The 24358-nt window shown below is 60.5% G+C and overlaps 1 protein-coding gene across 10 annotated transcripts in view; it reads right to left on the minus strand.

Moving 5' to 3' along the window:
* The window catches only part of KLC1 (kinesin light chain 1), a 37774-nt gene that overhangs the window by 7164 nt on the left and 6252 nt on the right, over positions 1 to 24358 (minus strand). For 4 of the 10 annotated variants that reach the window (XM_037047677.1, XM_037047713.1, XM_037047681.1 and 1 more), the window contains exons 2-14: positions 20151 to 20412; positions 18620 to 18850; positions 17177 to 17255; positions 16520 to 16745; positions 15422 to 15509; positions 14841 to 14942; positions 12911 to 13084; positions 12592 to 12691; positions 10322 to 10371; positions 10163 to 10230; positions 8999 to 9107; positions 6795 to 6956; positions 1797 to 1927 (exon numbers count right to left, since the gene is read on the minus strand). In XM_037047677.1, coding sequence (XP_036903572.1) covers positions 1797 to 1927; positions 6795 to 6956; positions 8999 to 9107; positions 10163 to 10230; positions 10322 to 10371; positions 12592 to 12691; positions 12911 to 13084; positions 14841 to 14942; positions 15422 to 15509; positions 16520 to 16745; positions 17177 to 17255; positions 18620 to 18850; positions 20151 to 20411 — 1781 coding nt within the window. In that variant the 5' untranslated portion in view covers position 20412. Of the gene's footprint in view, positions 1 to 1796; positions 1928 to 2678; positions 3234 to 3853; positions 3904 to 6794; positions 6957 to 8998; positions 9108 to 10162; positions 10231 to 10321; positions 10372 to 12591; positions 12692 to 12910; positions 13085 to 14840; positions 14943 to 15421; positions 15510 to 16519; positions 16746 to 17176; positions 17256 to 18619; positions 18851 to 20150; positions 20413 to 24358 lie in introns of those variants that run through there. The other 6 variants (XM_037047696.1, XM_037047704.1, XM_037047740.1 and 3 more) reach the window with 5 other exon arrangements.

Raw genomic sequence — 24358 nt, forward strand, 5'->3', positions numbered from 1 at the left:
GAGCTTTTCCTAAGGAAGCTGCACACCCTCCCTCCTCTAACCCCCGTTCCCAACGAGACAGAAGGACAAGACAGAAGGACAAACTCCTGCCCCTAACCTCCCCACGCCCCAGCTTGCACCCACACGTCCTTCGAAGCCTGAGGCGCTTGAGCCTCAAGTGGTGCCTGACTCACTAGGGCCACGCCCACGGCCACCCTGCGCCCAGAGCCGAGCTCAGTGGGTCCCCAGCCCGGTTCCTGCCCCAGTGCATGGCCGCCCTGCGCCGGGGGACCAAGGCTGAGCCCAGCAGCATGCGTGTCACAAACACCCAGGACGTGTGCTCAACTCTGAAGGCCACGGGGTCAGTGAATGCCCACTGCACCTCCCACCTAAATGACCCCTCCACTGCAGGAAGGATTTCGTGAGATGATGTTCCTAAGTTCACTCGGTTTTTAAAGAGCTCGTTGAGTTGCTGTCTCCAATGAGCCCGCACAGGAGGATGTCCCATGCCAGCAGGTGGGCCGGCCCCCTCATTCCAGGTCAGGCTGAGCCCACACGGCGCCCCCTCCCGGGAGAGGGGGACGGAAGACGAGGCAGAAAGGGGTGCAGACTCCGGGCTGTCACCAGGGCCAAGGCCCAGTGACAAGACACCAAGGCAGAACTGGACTCTGCACAGAGAACCACCAGGGCCTGTGCAGAACCTCACGGCCGCACAGGAGTGGAAACTCGGCGAGCCCTGAGCACCCACTGGGCTCTCGTGGGCCTCGGAGACCCGCTTCCTCTCTACAGACCCAGACCGCCAAGCTGCATGCGGCCATCACCGCCACTCCAGAGGTAGTGCAGGGCCCCGTGGCCCAGGTCCACGTCCACGGGACAGCCAGCGCCCTCGCGCTCAAGAGATGCTGCAGAGAGGAGCTAGTGGACACCGTACTGCCCCTCTCCATGAGACCGCCCACAAGCAGAGGGAGGCCGGGCACAGGGCAGGGCACCCATAAGGCGAGGGCTGAGCCTGCAGCACCTGAACACGGCGGAGAGAGCCCCTGGAGACCCCTGGGAGGGCCCCGACCCCCTGCTCCCAGGACGCTGTCCGAGGAACCTGGCCTCCCCGTCCCGAGGCGTGAGGAGTCCTGCCCCCAGGACTCGAGGCGGAATTGCTTTTAGAGCCGAGTCTGACAGCCGTCAACAGCAGGTGCCATTCTGAAAGAGCTTCACAGAATGGCTGACGAAACCATGTTTCCGTGAGAAGTGCCTCCATGGGTGGGGCTGTCTGCACCCACCAAGACATGGTAACACCGAGCACAGGCCAATAGCCGACCTTGACACAGGGTCACTCAGACCCCAACTCCCGGGCGGCGCCAGCAAGTGTCCATACCGGCTCCGCGACCACAACTGAAGCCACTGGGAGGTGCGGCCACTGGGCAAACCCCTCATGGTCAAGCCCAAGGCACCCAACCCTTCACCGACACCCTTCCCTGCACGTACTGGCGCCCGCACAAAGTCCAATATCGTCACGGCTAGCTTTTCGTCTGATGAGATTAAAACTATAGTCTTTTTATTAAAACTAACTTAAAAGGAAAAGGACTTAAACGAATGCCGAGTGTCAGCAAGTCACGCACCCCTCGGGGAAACAAACCCACGCGCCCAAGCCTGAGCCCCACCGTCCTCGCCCCCGACCTGGTGCGGCCCCCAGACAGCCCCCGGCCCGAGGCCTCAGCACCTGAGCTTCTCCCAGAACCTCGGCCTCCCATGGGAGAAAGCGCAGCAGTCGGCGTGGGAGCAGAAGCACCGCCGGCCGAGGTGGGGGCAGAGATAGTTACCCGGGGTCCTTGCACTCGGCCTCCCGGGAGTTTCCGCCCTTCAGCTTCCTCACCAGCTTCTCGCTGCTGCGCCGAATGGAGGCCCGGAGTTTGCTGAAGGAGCCACTGCGTCTTAACGCTCCAGTGCCATCCTGAAAGACACGGGACAGACGTGAAGCTGCAGGCAGCCGCCCTCCCCACCACAGGCAGAGCCGAGTGACCGCCGGCACGCGGGCTGGACCCCTTTGGCCTGGCAATGGGACCCTGCAGCACCGACTGCCTGGCCATGCGGGAGTCGGTTCTCGTGGAAATCCGTCCGTTCTGAAGTTCGTGTCAACAACCTACTGACCATGGAAACCTCTGAACACAGAGCAGCTCATACCAAAGTGACAGCCGCACAGGAAATCAATGACATTGCTGTTCTGAACCAGGAGATCACAGACACCAGGTCTCAAGAAAACGGAGGTGGTCCCCAGGGCCGGCACTGAAACCAAGTTCCCCATCCCGCACACAGGGGCCCCGGACACACAGATCTGCCGGGGCTGCCCGTGAACACTGTCGCCTAAATGCAGCACACGGATGCACTGTTCCTCGGCGGATTTCAGCAGAGTTTCCGCTAATGCCGACTCTAAGTGTGGTCAGAAAGTTCCATAAAATGCTCATCCTACACAAATTCCCCAACCCCTCAGAACCCCGCAGAGAGCGAGGAAGACCGCCCACCTCTGCCCCGAGGACGCAGGCGGTCCAGAGGCACGCCCAGCAGTGTGCGGTCAGCACCCAGGGCGGGGCAAGAGCCTCGGAGGGGCCGCTCAGGGACCAGCAGCCCACCCCCACTGGGAGCCGCGAGACCCTTCGTCCCCGGAGAAGCGACAGGGTCCGAGCAGACAGACACCGAGACACCAGTCAGCTGGAGTGAGTTTATTAGGGTTAGAGAGACACAGGTACACAGGCCACTCGACAGGGGGGATTAGTAGAGAAAAGCAGAACTGCCCAGTGTTGACACAGAGAACACAGCCGAGGCTGTGGGGAGGGGGTCTGGGGGCAGGGCCCCTCGAGGCGGCCCCAGGCCCTGAGGGTGCTGGGGACACAGGCCCTGCGCAGACCTGGTGAGAGGCAGGGTCGCAGTCATGCACTCAGCGACGCCCGCAGGCCGCGTCTAACTACCTTCACCGATGTGAGCGGCTTGCTCGTCACTCTTAACTATTAAGCTCGCACGTCACACAGCACGTGTTCTTATCGATACAGTTTATGTTACTGAGGACATATCTGGCAAAGCTACGTGTACACAAGGACAGGGACCCCCGAAAGGACAGCAGCGCTGAGAGGGAGGGCCAGTCACAGAGGCGCGGCTCTGACAGAGTCCTAGGTCGCTAAGCACGGCAGCCAGCATGGAGAGAGGCGAGAGCCGCGGGCGCCGCCGTCCTGCAGGAGACAGTGGGCCCCACAGGGCGGCTAGGCCTGTCGGACAGAAACGAGAGAGAAGCCCAGGTGAGACTCTCGGGGGAACAGCCCACACCCTCACCGCGCCGCATGGCTCCCAGTATTTCCAGGTCGCACCGCCTCACAGCACTGCCAGGGCTGTGGCCTTGGGGGCCTGCCTGCCGCCGGCCCACAGCCAACAGCACTGGGCCCGACGCGCCCCGCCGACACCTGGCCTGGGCACTCCTGACCACCACCGGACATGCGTGTCGGCACCAGGCCACGAACCTCCTCGATACCGACTAGGAACCAGCTTCCCAGAAAGGAGGTTCGGCCACAGAAACCACCACGGCAACCGGGAGAGGCTGCTGGCAGGCACAGCGTGCCCAACTGTTAAACCCTCTCGCGTCTCTCTGCCATGAGGTCTCCAAATCGGGGCTTGGGGGGGCGCTTTCTCCTAAAAACTAACATTTAAACAGTGCAGAGTAGGCCTTGCACATTCTAAACATGTATTTGATAATCCACAGCCAAGTTCATTGGGGACCAGAAAACAGGTCCCCACAGGCAGCCGCGTGCCCTGGGTCCTGGTGGACAGAGGCCCGACGGCCCGGCCCACAGCCCCAGATGCAGGGAGCTGAGCCCCGCCCAGTCTGACTCACCATGGACGCTGAGCAAGTCACTTAACCAGCCCGAGCTTCATCTTTCTCATCTTTAAAATGGAAAAATAAAACTTGTTACCAACCCCAATGAATGCTGGGAGGACAAGAACACATTAGTTCTGGCTTCTCTTCAGAAAAAGAATGTTCGACGTTAACATAATTCCGAGAACAGCAATGCATTTCACTCTCGGTGCTGACTGCAGTCCCCCAGGACTGCAGCCGAGTGTGGGCAGTTCGCTGAGACTCCTGCCCCCGCCCCCACCGGGCTCCTGGGGCCAGTGCAGGGGTGCACCCACCCCTCACACTCACCCCTCGACTCTGTGAGAACCAGCGAGAGGAGAAGCAGACAACTCCTACCCATGCTGGTTTCGCGGTGGGCCGCCGCCCCCACCACACCACAGCGAGCGCCCCGCGGGGACAAGCAGCCTGCTGTGCTGGCTGAGAGCATGTGGCGGGGGCTACTGTCTCGGGCTTGAGGTGACTTGGTGTCTTTAATTTTTTATGTGTGTTCCAGTCGTCGTGCTACCAGCTTTTAAATAAAGACTAACCCGTTTCTGATTAACAGGGGCAGATGTCAACACCAGCACCTGAGAGCAGCCCACATTCCCACACGAACTGGCCACTGGCAGAAGCCAGGTGGGCGAGGACACAGGGAACCAACCTCACCCAGAGAGGAGCCCTCTGCACACAGCACTGCGTCACCAGAGGCGCGAACACGCTCAACAGTGCCACTCAGATCCACAGTGCGCGAGAGGAAGCCAACCCTCACGGACCTGAACCACCCATCACAGAGCCGACGGGGGGCGAGGCCCGGAGTGGGCTTTCCTGAACACGTCACCCACTGCATCGTGAACCCATTCGAAACCCCCACACCCGTTCCCGGCAGGCCTGGCACCTTCCTTCCCTCGTGTTTGAAATTACCAGCCCACAGGGAACTCGGCTCTGGGCCGAGCCAGGTGACTGGCTCCTGCAGGGACCGTGATCCCACCTTGCCACGAGGCCCTCCTTCCTGTGCGAGGCCCCTACCTGCCCACAGGGAGGGGTCCTGCTGCGACCCCGCCAGGAGCCCACAGCGCTCCCTACCTGCAGCGACGTGAAGCAGAACCCAACATAAAGTCTAAGCAGCATTTTCTCACTAGAAACGTGTCACAGGGAGACAGCCAGCTGCTCCACTGCCACCCTTGGGTGTCTGGTCCTCACGTCTCCCTGGCCCCAAGCTCCAGCTGCACCTTGCCCTGACCACACACCGGGAAGGCCCCATGCACATGGGGACGGCAACCCCGGAAACACCAGCCCCCGCTGAGACGGCAAGCACGCCGGCCTTAACAGCCAAGGATGGAAGTGGCACATCCACATCTTAGCAAATGTGACCCTTAGAAGGGACTGCACGTGACTGCACCTCGTCCCACGTGACTTCAAAGCCACCCAGGCATGCCCACTGCCTCAACTGCCTCATCTCAGGTAACAAGCCACCTTAGAGGTAGACTCAGTGCCCAGTCTGGGGGAGCCCAGCATCGCCTTCCTCGGACTTCAGAGCCTCAGGGAAGCCAGTCCGGGAGCCGAGGTCCTCCCTTGAGGGGATGTTGGCTGAGTCTGAGCGGTGGCCTCAGTGACAGGGATGCAAGCCCCACCCCAGAACAGCAGGGGACCCTTGGTTTCCTCGCTGCTCTCCCTGACTTCCCTCAGGAGCCCCTGCATTGGGCCTTAGCGAGCCCTGTGCCCGGGGACAAACTGTCCAAGACGGAGAGCCACCAGCGTCTCCGTGCCTAGCACAAAGGTATCCGAGGCCCAGCAGGTGACACCCTATGGGACAGCATGTGCGTGGGGGGGGGGGGGGTGGTGAAGACACAACCTGTTTCAAGTCTGTCTTGAAGACAGGTGTCAGTGACCGTGTGACCACGGGACTTCACAGGCAGGCTGACCCAGAAATACTGTCTCAAGGGAAGTTCCTGCAGAACTTCCCTCGAGGCCACAAGGAAGGGCTGCACCCTGGAGGCTCAGGAGCACTGAAGGGACCTGCCCTGTGGGAAGCATGCAGACGGGAGCACCCTGGGGAGCACCGCGCATGCCAGGCCCTCGGGAACAGGAGCAGGGACTGCTGCCCAAGGGTGAGCAGTCCCAGCAGATGCTGACTGGTTGTCCCGGCACAGGAAAGACCAAGGCAAGGAAGCTGCTGGACAGACAGCCCCAAAGGGGCTCTCCCTGGCAGTGTGCGCAGTGATGGGCAACAAAACGTCTGCTCCGCAGGCGAATCTTCAGCAGCTGCTGCAGCTGCAGAGAACCCAAGACAGACAGACTTTGCGGGTGACCTGAGGGACCCTGACTGGCCTCAGGAGGACAGTGCCTGAGGGTGCTGCGCTCTCCAGCACCAACTGGGCACACTGTGGTGAGAGCTGCCGGAAGCCACAGTGAAGCCCACACGCCAGCCAGGAGCCCACGTGTCTCCAACACAGGGACGTGCTCTGGGCCCAAAAACCTGGGGCAGGGGACAGTGAGAGCAGTGAAGCCCTGGACCCTGGGGGCTCAGGACCACAGTGGGACCTGGGGAGCCACCACCAAGTGTCTCTGCTCCTGACCTGCCCCTCTCTGAAGATGGGCTCACCTGAAACTACCCCCGTTTAGGTCAACTCTACAAACCCTGCAGCAGCCTGGTCAGTGCGGTCAGGGCGTGGGTCAGTGCAGAAATCAGTGAGTTAGAAAAGCAGGTTAGTTATCTGCCAACCTAGTCACCGGTTAACAGGAAGCCCGACCACCAGGACACTCAATCAGCATCTGGCACTCACAGTGGAGCTGAGAAGAACACAACCAGGCGGACAGTGGACAGGCCCAGCGTGGGCAAGAGGCGAGGACGTGCACAAGCTTGGCTGGGACAAATTGGAGGGGAACGGGCCCACAGCAGACAGGGCTGGGGCGGGGCGGGGGGGGCGCGCACTGTACTTACCCCGCTCCACTCTACGCCCATACTCACTTCCTCCCCTCCGTCAGGGCCGCTCTCGTACTTGACCGAGTCCGCGGTCAGGCTCTCCCGGCTCCGGTGCTTCTCCGAGCTCTCCGGGTCACCCAGCACCTCGGCCACTCTCTGCTTGTGCGCCGTATCGAGGCCCTGCAGTTGGATGGAGGAGGGGTGGCATCAGCACTCAGGCTTGGGAGTGTTGGGAGTGCTCTCACTAGGAACAGCAGAAGTCCTCATGCCCAGGCGGGACGGCCCCAGGGACCCTGGGGACTACACCTGGGGGACGTGTGCCCACCCCACAATGTCAGCGGACAAAACCCAGCCCAGGGTAAGGTGCACTGAGGCACACATGCTAGAAATGCTGCACAGACAGGCCAAGTACAAGGAGACAAGAGTGTGACGGGGCCCAGGTGGCAGGTCCATGAGCCCCAGTTTCCTCAAGATCCCCACGTTTTACAAAGCTCTGTGGTGAGGTTCTGGGGAGACGCCCAGCACAGGGGCCTCGGCGTGCTCTGGTGGTCCACATGCCCAGCACACAGACAGGGCCACAGACCCGAGGGTGGCTGTGTTCTCAGCGCAGCACTCGGAACACCGGCCACCAATCCCAGCAGGTGCTGGGCCGCAGCACACGGCCACGCCTCGTCCCTTCAAACCACTGCCCTCACATCTGCAGTCACACGCAGCAGTGATGTCCCATCACTTCGGTCCACCTGGTGGCCCAGGAGCAACAGGCTTCGGGGTCCCCCTGGGCTCCCACACCTGTGTCTCAAACACAGGCTCTTGCAAATGCCACACCTGTGCCCACTTTCCCTGTTCTCTGGAGCCACGAGCCCCTCTCAGCCCAACCCCTGGGCACACCCCTCACTTTGCAAACTGGCTGCTCCGAGCGAGAGTCCAGCCCTTTCCCCGTGTTCTCTTCACAGTTTGCCCAACCCAGTCAACAGAAAGTGCCTCAGGAGCTCGCCACTGCCGCCAAACCCCCCTCACAGCACGCAGGGTGCCTCCTCATCCAGTCCACGGGGGGGTGGAGGGCACGCGTGCGCGCCACTGCCGCCACGAACACGCGTGGGTGAGCACTGCCAGCCCATACTGCCCAGGGGTTGGGCTGCGGTCTCACCGGCTTGCTGGAGTGGATTTGAGGTCCTGCCCTTGCCCCTCCCCCCAGCACCTGAGGGCTCTCAGTCCCCCGTCACTGACACGCATGGTCCAGCCCCACCTGCCGAGTGCCCTCCCCCATCCGTCTACAGGACTCGGCCACCTCTCCACATGCTGTCCTCTTGCCAGGACCTCACGCTGAGAGGCCACCCCATGTGCACAATGCCTGGCTGCATGAGGGTGGGGCGAGCAGCTGTGTCAAGGGGCTGGCTGGCTTCCTCAGACCTGGGCTCCAGCGCTACTGGCCATGAACGTGGAGCTAGCGCTAAGCGAGGTGTCTTTACACAGAAACACACACACAAGGCCACAGACTAGCCAGCCAATGACAGCGTGACCAGCGGCTCACAGGGACTCCACAGGAGAAGCTGCTAACGCATGCCCACCCCGACTGGACGGACTGGAACTCCAGAGAGCCACCACCACCGGCGGCATCTGTTTTGAGTGCCTGTGTTCAGTTCTCTCGAGGGTCCACCTGGGAGTGGGACTCGGTGTCCATCTGGCAGACCACCAGACCATCCCCCCACAGCTGCCCACCAGCAGCACACAAGGGTCCTCAGTTACCCTCCTGCTCTGTGCTTGGCCTCTGCCGCCCTAGGGCGGAGCGGCCCCTCGCTGTGGTGCACACTGCCCCCCCCACCCCCACCCCCCAGCGTGGGCAAGTGTGTCAGTCGCCTTCACAGAGACCCCCACTCTGGGCCTCTGCCCGGTCCTCATGTGCGATCCTTCCAACTCCGTCCATTCTGCACACGAGACCCACATCAGACACAGAGTTCCACATTCCACCCATCCCGTGGGCACCTTCGTGGTGCCCACGCATCTCCGACGGCAGTGAGGCGAGCTGATCGAGGGCTTCCCTTGCTACTCGTGCCCGTGGAGTTGCGTTCACGGTGTTGACCCGACACAACGCAGTGTCGCCTGAGCGAACTGAACTAGTAAAGGTCTCCTCTCCCTCCACCAGGGCTTCCGGAGTCACAGAAGAGCACTGGGAGCCTCAGAGTTTGGGTGTGGGGGGGCCAGAGCAGCAGCTTCGGACTGACCTGTTTACGGGACCGCATGGCCGCTTCCTCCAGCGTCTCCGCGGCCTCGAACTTGCCCTGGCGCCGATACAGCGCCCCGAGGTTCTTCAGGGTGGTGGTGACCGTGGGGCTGCAAGACAGCACAGGCCGGATGACTGAAAGGGTCTCAGAGAGGCCACTGTCCCCAGTGCTTCATCTGAAGAACTAGCAGCTTACATTTGGCTAAAAACCCTTTAAATTTCTATGGCACTTTTCTCTATATAAAATCACAACGAGCCCCTCTGTCTCCTGCACACCCTGTCCACCGGGGCTGTGCGGGCAAGGCCGCCACAGGGGCCCTACACTGGCTGCAGTGGTGGCTGCTCAGACCACAGCCGCCCCGTCAGCGGGAACATCTGTGGGGCTGACCGGTGGCCACCATGCCTCCTGGAGCGAGGGCGCATCAGTGTCCGGAGGACATGGAGGAGACAGAGCGAACCCAAGCCTCAGCATCAACGGAAGGGGTGCACAGAGTGTGGCAGGGCCCATGTTGTCCCTGCAGTCCCGACAGGAAGCCGCACTGCAGACGAGCGCAAGCCCGTTCACTGTGGTGTGGACACGTCCGATGACCTGCACACGGCCTCTGATGCAGAGGCCCAGGCACGCGTGGGGGTGGGGGTGGGACATGTGCTGCCTGTGACTCTGACATGTTTGTTAAGCGCCGCGGAGCACCCAGGTGGGGGTCAGAGAGCCCCTCTGAAACAGACGATGGCACACACAGCCTTAGAGGGGTACTCAGCACCCAGACAGGAAGGAGCCCACAGGCATCAGCAGCTCCCAGGGCAGCCCACAGGGCTCCCAGCACCCTCTGCAGGCATCCGCCAGGCAAGGGCAGGGGGTGGGGCTCTGCATTTAGGAAACACTGGCTCTCACAGGTCTGTGGGCCTGACTGCTCCGCAGCGGCCTCAGACTGGGCCCGTCCCGCCTTTCGGGAGGCAGCCTTGCACACAGCAGTGCGCAGGGGCAGAACCCCCATCTCATCCACACTGCGGTGGCCGTCCTCAGTGTCTTTTCCTGGAATCTGGGGAAACCGGATGGTGCAAGCACACCACCTGGGGGCCTCCACGCACCCCGAGGTCGACTGCGCCTGCCCGAGACAGCGCCAGCAGCCTTCCCGGCTACCCATGTATCAGGGGACAGAGGTACCTGTCGACTTTGCAGGCTTTGTACCAGCCACCGTACTCCCCGAACGACGGCCCATCCTTCTGCTTCCCCTGAGTCAGAACAGGTGGCTGCAGGTGAGCGGGTCTCGGAAGCACCCCCTCCCCCTGCACTGGGAAGACCCTCGGGACAGCATGCTCTTACTTTGCACTCCTCTCTCTCTTCCGCGTGCATCCAGATGGGCTTGTTCTCGTCTGCGGAAGGAAGCACAGCCCTGTGAGCAGGGGCTGGCGCGCCGCAGTGGCCGCGGGGTCCTGCTGTTTCCCACAATCCGTCTCAGACCCGACCGCTCACGGCTGGGCGGGGATACTCACAGGGAGGACACCCCACCCAGAGCACAACATGAAGGTGGGGGCCACCTCATGTGCTCGGTGCTCAGAAGATGCGGAACCCTGTGTACCAGACCTGGCAGGCAATGCCAGCACACGGGACGCAGGCAGGTCCCCACCACGACACCCTTGCAATGCTAGAACCTGCACACAACACTTGGGCTCTGAAACCTGAGAGACCCAGCGTGAAACAGAAGTCTAATGAGAAGGGGTAAACGCTGGGAGTAAAAGCAGAAGAGATACACATCAGTGTTCTTGTGAAGTCTCTCTAACTCGCCCTGGCTGGGGTGGCTCACTGGACTGAGCGCTGACCTGCAAACTGAAGGGCTGCCAGTTCGATTCCCAGTCAGGATACATGCCTGGGTTGTAGGCCAGGTCCCCAACTGGGGGCACATGAGAGGCAACTGATGTATGTCCAATATATTGATGCTTCTCTCTCTCTCTTCCTTTCTCTCTAAAGTAAATAAAATCTTCAAAAAATGCATAAATAAAGTCTCCCTAACTTCTGAGAATGCTCTCACACACCACCCATCCCAAGTTCTTAGACGGCTCACATCCCTGTGGCGCAGAGTAGGGCTTCCGCCCCGGACGCCAACAGGCACAGGAAGAAGACACCAACTGAGCGGGGCCCGTGGGTGACGAACGGGTGGGTGACTGCACATCCGCCCTCTGCATGAGTTCCTGAGGCTCCCGCACAAGCACCTAGGAGGAGTTCTAGGGGAGACCACGTGCCCACCCAGTCCAACCACCCGCCAGCTGCCTGGCCCTGGGCGTCCTTGCTCCTGGAGTGGGTGATGTCTGACCCACTGCGCAGGCTGTTGAGAAAATCAAACGCGTGTTCACATGTAAACTGCTGAACAGACAGGCTGGATGGATCTCGTCTCAGGAGGAGAGTGAGACGTGTTAAACGACTGGTTTCTGTTGCGCTCTGGTCCAGGCAGTCTCGGGAGCAGGGGCGGGGGCTGCCCCTCTCGACTGACCCCAGAGTGCACCACACTCCCTTGCAGTCGGGTTTGTTCACTCGCAGGCCCAAGGGAGAGAGCTGAGTCCTGACAATCCCATCACAACTGCTGGCTCTGCGGGCATGCACACTGCATCACCAGCCCCCATGCCCTTGGCGGCCGATGCCAAGCCAGGCCGTGAAGCCAGTGCAGGGTGTGCCCCGGGTAAAGCAGGACACACACCTTCCGCCCTCTTTGTAACATTCCTATGGAGGCTAACTCCAAGTATCAGAAAACTGCTTCTAACTAGAGCCCCGCTACCTGGACTGCTTTTAGGATTAAAGAGCCAGCGAATCACCAAGAAACCAGAGCTCCCAAGGACAAGAAGCCTTAGGAGGTGTTCTGGGGTCCCCACAAAGCAGGCCCCTGCATCGGACGGGAGCAAGCAGCCCTCCCCACCCCCCACACCTGCTGCACCGGAAACTGCTGTCCCCTCTCTGAGGCCTACGTGACACCCACTGCAGGGGAAGCGAATGCCTGCATGACACACAGTGTCTGTCGAGTAACCGGAACCCCGCGCACCATTCACCGAAGCCGTGTGTGAGCACCCACGCACTCTAAGGGGTAGAAAGGAGACAGGCTGCGGCTCTTCGAGACACTCAACCCAGCAGGCCCGGGGTGGGTGGTAAATGCGTGTTTCTGACGGGCTCCTGCCAGCACTTTGAGAACCACTGGATTATAAAACATTCTAGGAAGCCTGAAGGATTCTGGGAGGTTTTCCAGAATGGTACATCTAGGCTGTGGCTGAAACAATTGTGGGCCTTGCAGAGGGCAGCGTGGAGAGCTGAGTGGCAGGCAGACACCACGCCTTGGCACATGGCCACAATCCAGGGCACAGAGACGTGGGGTGAGGGCGCAGCCGTCACCCCGGCCCCCGGAGGACACATGAGTGAGCCGACGAGCCCCGAGCTGGGCCGCGACCAGCCCTCTAAGTGCCGCGTGGGAAGTCATTGATGAAGGTCTAATGCACGGCACCCCGAACCCCCCTGACGATGGGGTGGGGGGGCGCAGGCAGCAGCGGGCGGGTCACGGGGGCATGGCGCCCTGCCACGGCACCCACTTGGGGATGGGGTCCGCTCCTTACCGTCGACAGACCCGAACTCCCGCTCATGCGCACGGGTGAGGATCTCCTTGTACAGCGTCTCCGCCTGCTTGAACTTGCCTTGCTTCAGGTAGCAGGAGGCCTGCAAATGAAACGCAGCACTCAGTGTGCCCCCTGCGCGGGCGAGGCAGTCTTCCTGCAAGGCTGAACCGCACACAGTTCAGCCTCAGAGAGGGCAATCCTAGGGGCACGGGGCAGTGGGGACAGCTGTGACAGCACGCACAATAAAGTGCTAGAGAGACAGAGAGACAGAGAGCAAGCGGCCAACCAGCCTGAGCGCCCGCCAGCCCCGCCCACGCACCAGGTTGTTCTTGGTCTTGGCCACGTTGGGGTCGTCGGGCCCCAGCCGGCTCTGGTAGATCTCCAGGGCCCTCTGGTAGTAGTGCTCCACCTCCTCGTACTTGCCCTGGTTCTGGCACAGCAGCGCCAGGTTGTTCAGCTGCTTGGCCACGTCAGGGTGGTCCTTCCCCAAAACCTGAGGACAAAAGGCCGTGCTCAGACACCCACCCCTCGCCACGCCCCCATCCACTCAGCTCCCCAGCACGGGAAGGGTCCTTCTAAGCAGAAACACAAAGGCACCCGCCTCATTGCCAGGCTCACGGCCCTTAAATGGCTAACCCTGCCCGGCAAACCTAAAACTAACTCAGCCGCATGTGCTGAACTCTGAACTCTGAACTCCTGGGGCGGGGGGGGAGGGGGGCTGACTTCCTCACAGATCCAACACGCAGGGCACATTGTTGCTGCATTCTGAAGAGCAGGAAGGTGGCCTCTTTAAAGGCCTGAGAGCGCAGCAGCTGCCGTGTTCCGGAGCAGCCCGGACTTGGCCGGCCCTATCCAACTCCCTCCTGAACTCACAGGCCTCCAAAGGAAGCCCCCAGGTGCACACCCACCGACACTTGCCTTCCCGGGCAGCCCTGACCAAGGGTGTCTGCGGTCACCTCACAGCACCTCCATCACATGTCAAACACACCTGCAGGGCCCTGTGGCCTCGCCGTCCCATGTGCTGACGCCCCTCCACCCCTCACCCTGCAGCCACTTACCCTTCAGGGCCCTCTGCAGGCCCCTTAGACGGGACGCCCTCTCTCCAAGTCAGGGAGCACTTCAGTACAGGCCCCCAGTCAGCTCACAGGCACACCCCCTGGTTGCCTGCTTTCTCTGCAAGTGCCGCCACAGGAGACCGCCTGACACGCCCCGTGGTTCGTGACCCGACCCTCAGCCAGAAAGTGTGAGCCCTGGAGTGCAGGCTCATCCTCCTCATGCAACCCCCGACAACATTGTTCTCCCTGGCACCTGCAGCCAGAGGCCCCCCTTTCAGCTCTACGCCTCCACCTGGGCGCCCCCAGGAGGCGTGTGGCCTCCCATCCTCACGGGCAATTCTGACCTCAGTCCCTGGGCCCCCAGGCCTCCAGACCTGGACTCGGAAGAGCCCTGGCCCTCAACATCCCCAGCTCCATCCAAGAGGCCGACGCCCCCTGCCTGCCAGGCTCTGTCCAGTGCACTGAGCTCCAGGGAGGGGCCGTGTCTCTGACTCGAAGTCACCAACTCCAACCATGCAAGGCCCCCAGGTCTTCAACAAATGTTTCCAGAGTGAATGAAAGAGCAGACCCATGGGATAGGACCAGGCCCACCACTAGACAGGGTTTGTGACACTTCATGCCACCTGGAGCTCTCTCTGAATCCTCGCCCCCGCCCTGAGAGACCGGACTGCATCACTGGACTCCTAAGCAGAGAGCAGCCCAAGGAGGGCCTGCCTGCGGGGTGTAGGGTCAGCCCCCGCCCCAGCTCCTTGCTGTGCGGCCCTATGTTAAATGGCCAAGCTCTCGGCGTCACTGCTGAGTGACCACACAGACACACCCAGTGACAGTGGCGCCCGGGGTTGCCCCAGCACAGACTGACACCCAAGTGCACAGTCGCGCTCGACACCACCGAGACGACCAGACACCGGCGCTCAGCACCCGAGTGCCGTGAGTGGGAGCAGCCGGCAGTGCAGGACCCACCGTCACCCTCAGGAGTTCGTCTCCATTCTGAAAACAACCACTGAACTTTTTAACGCTTTTTAAGCACACGTGGCAACTTAGTCTCTTACTGGCAGGCACACGCCTTGCTGTCAAAGGAGACACCCGTTCTGAGAAAGTCCTCCTCCCACGTCATCTCCAGGCGCCTGCACGTAGACACGGTGGACGTGCTCCCCCAGGGCCCACCCCCGCGCCTGCCGGGGCTCCCCCACGCACCTTCTCTCGGATCTCCAGGGCTCTTTTACACAGCGGCTCCGCCTCCTTGTACTTCCCTCTCTTGCCATAAAGCACGGCGAGGTTGTTCAGAGTCGCTGCCACCTGCAACACAGGGCACCGCGCAGAGGGTGAGTGTGACGAGGACGAGCTCTGGGCTGGCCAGGCCCGTGAGCCCCGTCACAGCCAGGGCGCCGCAGGGTGCAGATCGGACAGAGAGCGCTGCGGGGACGGGAACCAAATCAACGGGGTCTCGATTGTTTTCCATAAATTTCACTGGAAACCACCAAACCAACCGAAATAGATCTAGATGAGAGTCTGAGCAGATTCAAATAAAAAAGGAGCATGAATTCTTTAGGAGGAATTTACAGGCGTGCGTGTGATTTGGTGTGAGACCCAAAGCTGCAGCACGGGGCTCGCGCACTGGCCGGTGCTCCTGCCTCTGCAGCAAGGGCCCTACCTGCGCCATCTAGTGGTCAGGCAGCTCTGAACCCTGCCCTGTTGAGCTCAACAGAACAACGAGTTCAGCAGTGAGGAGCACCAGGGAGAACACGCAAACGCGTTACAGAACCGGGCGCACACACCGCAGGATGGTCTTTGCCCAGAGTCTTCTCGCGGATGGCCAGGGCGTCATTCAGCAGGTTGGCTGCGTCTTTGTATTTGTTCTGGTCTCTGAAAGGAAACACGCTTGAGCCTCCTGCCTCTGCCGGGCAGTGCCACCCCCCAGCCCTCGGCTGGCCCTCTGAGCGATGCCGTCACCACCTCCACTCGCAACAGGAGGAACGGACAGGGCCTCAGGAAAGCCACGTGTCCAGCCCCGTCCTCTGTCCCACGGCCACTGGGCAGGGAGAGGAGCTGAAGTCCCCTTGAGACCAGGAAGCGTGCATCCACCCACAGGGCCCCAGCCTGAAGTCTCCCACAGATGTAGGTCTCACAACCATTGCACTGGAACTACCAAGCGAGGGAAGGAAGAGGAAGCAGGTGACGAACCCGTGACTGGAACACACACAGCAAACCAGCCCTGCTGTCCTTCATTGCCCCTCTCAGGTTCCTGTGCCCACCTGACCTCTGACCTGCTCGACCTCAGGTCAGTGTGGCTAAGACCTAAGCAGAGAGGGAGCCCCCGGGCCACAAAGCAGACCAGCCCCACCTGACGTGCTGGCCGAGGGTCTACACATCAGAGAGCGGGCTCTGACGGCCCCTGAGGACGCAAGGCGCCCGTGTGCCAATGCCTGGACAGCACAGAGGACAGAGCCCCAAAGACCCTGGTTCACAAGTGGCCCAAGAGAGGCAGGAACACAGGGTCAAGGTGGGACACAGCCAAGTGGGATACCAGTTCAGGAAGGAGAAGATGCTGACCAAGCCCTAGGAGCAGGGAGGAGATGGGCAGGCACAAGTGAAGGCTGTTCCGGCACAGGAACCCAGGGCACAGTCTTGTAGGGACAACAAAGAGTCTGGCGTGGCCAGGGTGCAGGGAGCAGTGGCTGCCCCAGAGGGGCTGGGCTGGGTGTCCTGCCTCGAGCCCAAGACTGCGGAGGATTTTCACGGTGAGCGGGGCTGTCCGCGGAGCCAGGAAGGAGGCCGGGACGTGGCCTGGGCGGGTGGGCGCCAGCGCATCTGAAGAGCCGGCTGACAAAGAGCATGTGCTGCAGGCCGGCTGGAGGGGCAGGAGGGCTACTCGCCTGTACACCAGGGCCAGGATGTTGAGCATGGTGGCCACGTCCGGGTGGTCGTGGCCCGATGTCTTCTCCAGGTCCTCCAGGGCCTGCTTGCACAGTGGCACGGCCACCTCGTAGCGCCCCTGCGAGGCGTACTGGATGACCAGGTTGTGCAGGGTGCGCAGCCGGGCAGGGATCTCGTAGCCCCCCTGCTGGGCAGCGGCCGCGGCGCTGCTGTGCTGCTGCTGGACTGCAGAGGCGGCCACGTCAGAGGGACATGCCCCCGCCCCCCTCAGCCCTGCCGACCCGTCCTGCACTCCCGGGGCAGGCTGGAACCACCAGCCCCCCATCGGGGCTGACACGATGCCCCCCATGCCCCTCCCACCACACACACAGGGTAGCCAGACTGCTCCTGGCCCCGGGAGAACAATCTCTGCCTCTCTCACTACAGAAGGACCGGGGGGGGGGGGGGCACACGGAGCTGCCCACACAGAACTGCCCACGTGGCCCGTGCCCAGGAGCCTAACATCCCAGCAAACAAGGGTCGCCCGTCTCTGGGTAGACAGGCAGCCCAGAAAGTCTGCGCCGTGAGCACCAGGGCACCCACGGATCGCCACAGTGAGGCCCCCCAGCCCACGCCACCCCCATCTGCCTATAGTGGATGGCCAACCCCCGACTTACTTCCCTGGCCAGGGTCGTCGTCATCATTTGGGAAAAGGTCATCCAGAGGCTCTTTGGTGGAATCGGTGTCTTTGTCCTCCTGGGAACCAACGAGAGCAACCTCAGTCTCACCGGTGCTGCCTGACCTCAGCCTAATTTTAGTTAAAAACATCAGGTTCTGGCCCTGGCTGGTGTAGCTCAGTGGATTGATCGCAGGCCTGCGAATCCGACGATCGCGGTTCGATTCCCAGTCAGGGCACATGCCTGGGTTGCAGGTCAGTTCCCTGCAGGCCAACTCCCAGCAGGGAATGCACAAAAGACAACCATACATTGATGTTTCTCTCCCTCTCTCCTTCCCTTCCCCTCTGAATATAAATAAATAAAAATCTAAAAAAAAACAAAAAAAACATCAGGCTCTGGCTGGGGAGCTCAGCTGGTTGGAGAGCCGTCCGGATAGACCCAGGGTGCGGGTCTGGTCCCCAGTCAGGGCACACACAGGACTCAACCAATGAACGCATCAGTGAGGGGAACGACAAACAGACGTTTCTCTCTCTCGCCCCCCACCCTTCTCTAAAATCAAAAAATTCCAAAAAAACCACATTTTTAAACCTTAGAAAACATGGCCCATTTTTAAATCAAATACAGGATCACCCACAACCTGATTCTCCGTCAACTAAGCAGAATCACAAAAAACTTGCTCGACCAGAACTCAGACTACGAAACACGGGCCAGGCTGCTGGGCAGACGGCAACGGCCTCTCCAGGCCTCAGACTCCGCCTGGGTTCTGAGGACGCGCACACAGAGCGGGAGACCCTCACTGGGGTTCTCACTTGAAAACCCCCATGTGAATCTGTGGAGATGGCGCTCTCTGCGCACCATACCAAAGAGCCCACCGCCGCCCCCAGGGCCCCGGGGCACTCTGACACCTCGCAGCTGTGAGCCATGACAGAGGTTAAACCAGCAGCCACACAGGGGAGCTGGCGGTCCACCCCCAGCAGGAGTTGCCTGGGAGGCGCACCAGGCCCGGGTCTGTGACCCCGCAGACTCTTCAAGACACTCAGACCCACCCACACGCAGGGCAAAAGCTGGGCTGCGCTCCCCAGGGGCCTCACTGTCGTCAAAGGCAAGCCCCTCCCCTCCTGGAGAGGCCCTGCCCCAGACGGAGGGGACACAACAGCCCCGCGCCTGATCCAGAGCCGGACCGGGGAAGTGCTTCGCCACAGGGAGCCTGGAGCTCACTGACCGGCGCCTGGCCCTGCAGTGGACCTTCTGTCTACAGAGCACTTCCACATTTCCGACCGCTGCTCCGGAAAAGTCACGTGACAAGAGTGCAGCACAGAGAACATCTGTGACCTGCCCAGGGATGCACACCCAGGAACACGACCTTGACCTTGCTTGGGCGACATGGCAGGGGTGAGGAGCGGTCACAGGGAACCCATGACGCGTGGCCGCAGAAGCACTCACGGACGGAGAGAGGTCGTCGTCATACTTCTTCAGCTGGTTCATGAACTCCAGGTGCTTCTTCTCCTCCTCCAGCTGGGCCACGGCCTGCTCACTGCGCTGCAGCCGCTGCTGCGTGCCCGCCAGCTCGTCCCGCAGCCACTGGTTCTCCTGGCACAGGCGGCGCACCTGCGCCCGCAGCTTCTGCTTCTCCGACTCCACGGCATTCAGGTGATTGGACAGGGCCATCATGACCTGCGGCAGACACATGGCACTACATGCCCGCACACATGCCCACCCCAAGGCCCCGGTCCCCGTGAGATGCAGTGGAGAACGTGACCCTCTCAGAGCAGCCGTGTGGCATGGACTCTCGGGAGCGTGTGTGAGTGCCGCCTTGGGGCTGAGGCCACAAGGCCACTCTCCTGGAGACGCCGTGTTCCCACTGTCCAACGAGACAGCTCCCTCCCACCCAGTCCCCCATGTGTGTGCACGTCCACAAGTGTGCACTGCATGTAGGCTGCTCTGCTGGGGGCTGGAGCAGCACTGGGCAAGGCGGGGCGGGCGGGTCGCACAAAGGGAAAGAGTCTTTGCAGCTGCGCTGAGGGTCATGGGGCTGCGATGCTCTCGTCAGCGCAGGGCCCACTGCCACGGGACTCTGCCTGCCACCTGGTCCTGGGGGCAGGGCAGAAGCAGGAGCTGGGGTAGCAGGCTCGGCCTGGTCTCCTTCGACCTCACACCTGCCCTGCCTCTTCCTCACCCTCCTAGTCACACCTGGGCCTCCAGTAATGGGGCTTTTCTTCTTTTCTTAACCCCGACGTCTACACGACTGAAGAGGTTGCTCCTGCCCCTAGTGCTTTCCAACGACAGCAGGTGCGCGGGGGCAGATGTGCAGCGAGGCACTGGGCTGGGATGAGCTCTGCTGTGCAGTGCGGCCGCTCTGGTGCAGACGGGGCTCCTCCCTAAGGCAGGAGCGGAGGGCGCAGCCCACTGCCACTTCACTCCCTCACTCAGAGAGAGAGAGAGAACTAAGGAGGAGAAGAGCCAACTTTTGGTGTGTTTGATTTTACCTAAAATACGTTGGCAGAGCCCAAAGACACAGGGCGAGGGGGCCACCTATATGTGTTCAGTCTCAGCCTCCTGGTCGGCCTGATGGAAGCAGAGGCTCGGCGGAATCCACGCTGCAGCCTGGCTGGGCACGCCGAGAACCCCAGCCGACACCGGCTCTCCAGTCTCCCTCAGGCTCCAGAACGCAGCACCCTCAGTGGGCAGGATGGCACGTCCCAGTCTCCCCACACTAGGTGGGGCTGTGCAACCAAGTTCTGCGCCCCGCAGTGTAAGCAGAGTGCTACGCACAGAGACAGGAAGTGAAGGGAGGAGGCATGCACACCCTTCCTGTCCCTTCCGTCCCAGGATGGGGTGACGTGGCTGCGGCTGGCGCCCTGCCTCAGTCCAGGAGGCGCCCGCCTGGGACAGCCTGCCCGCTGTCAGCTGGGCCCAGTCTCTGCTGCCAGAGACACTGTGTCTGGTCCCAGACCGCCCAGCCCCACCCTCTCACCTGTGCCTCGCTCAGGCCGAGCTCTAGCATCTCCAGAGACTTCCGGATCATGCTCGACTTCTCCTCCACCAGGTTGCTCTCCTCATCTTTCTTCAGACACTTCAGAGTCTCGAGCAAACTTTGCAAGATGGAGTTGTGCTCATTCTTCAGAGCCTCCAGCCCCTGGATCACCTGCTTTGTCTTGGAAATGATCTCGTCCTGCGTCAGCTTCTCCAGCCTGTCCTCCTTCGCGCACACCATGGTGGACATGTTGTCGTGCATCCTGCAACGGGACGATGTCAGGCACCTCGCCCTGAGGCCCACTCTTACCGCACCTGCTCGTGCGGGCAAGCCCTCCGAGCTGCTGGACGCAGGCAGATGACCGAGTGTGTGTCTGCTTCCCTGCCCTGGCAGACAGTCTCGCTCACCATTGCTGGTTTCCCTGCGCAGGCCAATTTAATCACTTTTCTGGCTTAGGTCTGAACTGCTTTATGGAAAGAATGACAGCAACTGAAATTAATGCCAAAGATTAAAAGCAACAAAATATCCAAACAGCATTTCCAAAACACAGACTCCATGAACAGAGCTGTCTCTGAACATCTGCAGGCTGTGGCTTTCCTGGGTGACACGCAGGAGGGACAGTGAACTCTTGGTGGCCTCTTTACGACAATGCCCCAAGATGGGTCCCAGGAGAAGCCAGCACAGGAGCACAAGGACAAACTGAGGCGCAGAGGGAGCGCCAGAGCACCTGAAATCTGCAGGAGAGGGGCGACACACACAGATACCCTGAGCTGGAAAGACAGGAGAACAGGGGCCCTGCGTGCACAGCGGCCCTCGAGCAGGAGTGGTGAGAGAGAAGGGAAGAGCAAGGAGGAGAAGGGCCACACAGAACACCGTCAGCAAAATGGTGATGACTGCTAAGCCTGAGCCACCATCCTCCACTCTGCCTGCAATGTGGCTACCAGCACGCAGCTGCAGAGACGGAAGCCTGCAGGGCGTGTCCACCCCCGAGCAGCGGGCGTCTCGCACCCCTGGGACTGGCAGCCCTGCTCTGAAGGCAGGGGCTGTGTACGGTGCCTGTTGTGAGCTCAGGAGAGCAGGGCCCCATGTGTCCTGCTCCGCATGACACTGTCATTGTCACACAGCCCCTGCTGAACGCAGGCACAGACTGGAGGACCAGTGCCCAGGGAGCAAGACTTGGCACCAGGAGGTTGCAGCACTGGACTGAGCACGGCCACCAGCCCCTGCTGGAGAGGAGGGGCTCAGGGCCAGGGTCCCAGTGAAGGGAGGACACGACCCCGCAGGCCCCCGCACAGCAGACCCAGGGACACCACCAAAGCAGACAGGGCAGTCTCCTCGTCCAGGACACGCAGGCCGGCAGGACAAGGCCTGCTAAGACACCATGTGCACCAGGCGCCGACAGCACAGGGCCTTCCCAGTGGGGGACAGCAGGCACCACTCACACGGAGTGTCTGCAGAAACAGCCAGCAGGTGAGTGGCGGCCAAGGGCTGGAGGGGGGAAGGGGAATGACAGCTAAAGGGTACAGGTTTCGTTTTCAGTTGATGGAAATGCTTGGGAACTAGAAACTTGCACAATGCTGTAATTTTTCACATGTGAATCATATCTCAGTAAAATATACACAGAATATTTTTAAAGAGTTTATTCTGAGAGAGGGGAAGGGAGAGAGACAAAGAGGAGAGAAACATCAATGTGTGGTTGCCTCTCGTGCACCCCCTACTGGTGGCCCGGCCCAGAAACCCAGACATGTGCCCTGACTGGGAATTGAACTGGCAGCCCTTCGGTTCACCGGCCAGAGCCCAATCCACTGAGCCACACGAGCCAGGGCATCAAGCCCTCTTCAATGGACTTGGAAATGTCCAAATGTCCATAATACATTACAACTAAACTACTATAACTAAAAAGCAAAGTAAACAATGGAAATATTAGTAGCGAGACTGTACATATTTTTGGGTTCTGAAATTTCAGAACAAAAGTTACACAATGAAGAGCTGAAGGGAAACACAACTTGCCTGAAGAGAGGGGAGACGAGCCGTGCCCCCTGCCCTGAGCCAGCTCAGCAGGCTGGGACCCGGTGTGCGCAGGGGCACATCGATCTGCAGATCAGCAAGTCCGTGTTTCCCTCTCTCTCAGATCAACAGAAACAAAAACAGTAACTCCTGAATTTTCAGATGTTGGTCTTTGCTGCGGTGGGGGCAGGCCAGGGCAAGCAGTGGGGAGAAGGGGAGACACTCCCCACCCTTCACCCCCATCTACAGAACAAAGTGAAGATCATATTTGACCAAAACCCAAACGGTCCCCTCCTGGAGAGTCTCAATCTGTCTCAAACCATGGCATCTTTGGATAAAGGTACAAATGCCACACACTCTGGAGTTCCCATCGGTCGGATCTTTTATTTCTGGAGCAGAGCGCCACAGCAACACACGAAGTCTCTGCTACCCTGCTGCCCAGCTGCTCCCTGCCCACCTTCTCCAACTGAGAATCCCTGCCCACTCCGGGAGGCTGGGATGGCCCTGGCTCCTCCCTCTGGGCGGGAGCCCCACTGAGAGGGACCACCCGGAGCTGCTCTCTGGGAAGCAAGGCCAAGACTCACCCTTTGGCTAGTCTGCTCTAAGCCCTGAAATGAGTGAACAGGGAGGGGCACAGAAGGAGACCAAAGAGTAATGGGAGAAACACAATACAGACGGAATCAAAGAAAAAAAAAGAAATCAATGAACAAATCACGCTGGTCTAAAAGTCAGATAAACACATAAAGTGAATGTGTTAGAATGAAGCCTCTGAATCAGTTTCCATCGGAAACTGCAAGCCCAGGGTCAAATAAAAGCTGGGCTTTGCCACCCCCCCCCAACCCGCGAGTTCCCTGAAGATGGCAGCACAGAGCCAGGGGACAGAGGCTGCCAGCAATGGGCCCCCCCACAGCCCTGCCCGGGAGACCCGCACAGTTCTGCTTTGAAGTCAGCCCCTCTGGGTCAGCAGGTCCTCTGTCTCCACTGTACCTGCCCAGGCCACCTGCTCTGAGGTACGCACACACCCCAGGAAGTCCCCGTGCTAGCCGTGGCTGGACAGGGCCCTGAGGTCCTTCAGTTTCCGAGGCCATAGGCCGGCTTTTCAGGTGCACGTCTGAAACAGGAGAGACTACAGGGAAGGGTGTGCACACAAACACGCACACACATGCTTCTCCCGAACACAGGGCGGAACAAGCCCCGGTGAGGCGGTGTCTCTGGTACGAGTCCTGGGTTGACTAAGAGAAAGCAGGTAGGGCGTTGTGACCAAGTCTGATGCACAGAGTACAAGTCAGACGACTGCCCCCTCTGCGGTGGGAAGAGCGCTTCTAGTCCCGCATGGAAAGCGTCAGCAGAGCACCCCAGGCCGCCCAGGACCGCACTTCCCTGAGAACACCTTCCCGCGGCACTGACTGCAGAAGGGCAAGGACGGGAGCCCTTCCCAACACCCACGCTCTCACTGCAGAGGGCGGAGGAGGGGGCCCACCGTCGCTCACATGTTCACATCTCTCCGAATCACGAGTTCTCCCGAGAGGACACGTTCGAATAAAACGTGAACAGAATGGGCAGAAGAAAACAGAAACCATGAAAGAAAAGGATCACTAAACTGAACTTCATCAAAACTGGAAACTACTGGGCGAGGGGCAGAAGGAGCCTCGGTACCCACCCACGGCGCAGACAGCGCATCGTAAACCTTTGCACCTGAAAATGGTATCTTCTTATCAACCAAATTCAGTAAAACACACAACAGAAAGGAAAAAAGAAAGAAGGGAGAAGATGGGATAAGCTTTGATTAAATGAATAAACCCTCTAGTTTCCTTCTAAAAAATTTAAAAGGGACAGTCTAAAGAGAGTTAAACCACAGATTGGGAACAAATATTTATTTGCAGCCTATGTATCCAGCAAAAGACCAGCACTGAAATACGTGAAACGGCCCCGAACTCAGCGATGAAAGGCCAGAGAGCCCAGCATTCAAACTGGGCTCTCTGAAGATGTTCCAGGCGGAACACTGGACACATGCCCAGAGATGCAGGTCCGAGGAGAGGCATGGGCGCCTGAGGAAGCTGTCGGTGGGGCGGTGCCACGGAAGTCTTACAGACATGCCAGGGGGCACGCACAGCCCGAGAACGGGAGAGGAGCGGAGTGCATGGACACACGCTCACACTGCTGGGAGTATAAAAGTACACGACCCCCACGCAACAGCACAG

This window comes from Sturnira hondurensis, unplaced genomic scaffold, assembly GCF_014824575.4.
Source record: "Sturnira hondurensis isolate 20B ecotype Veracruz unplaced genomic scaffold, ASM1482457v3 Scaffold0000780, whole genome shotgun sequence".
Taxonomy (NCBI): Eukaryota; Metazoa; Chordata; class Mammalia; order Chiroptera; family Phyllostomidae; genus Sturnira; species Sturnira hondurensis.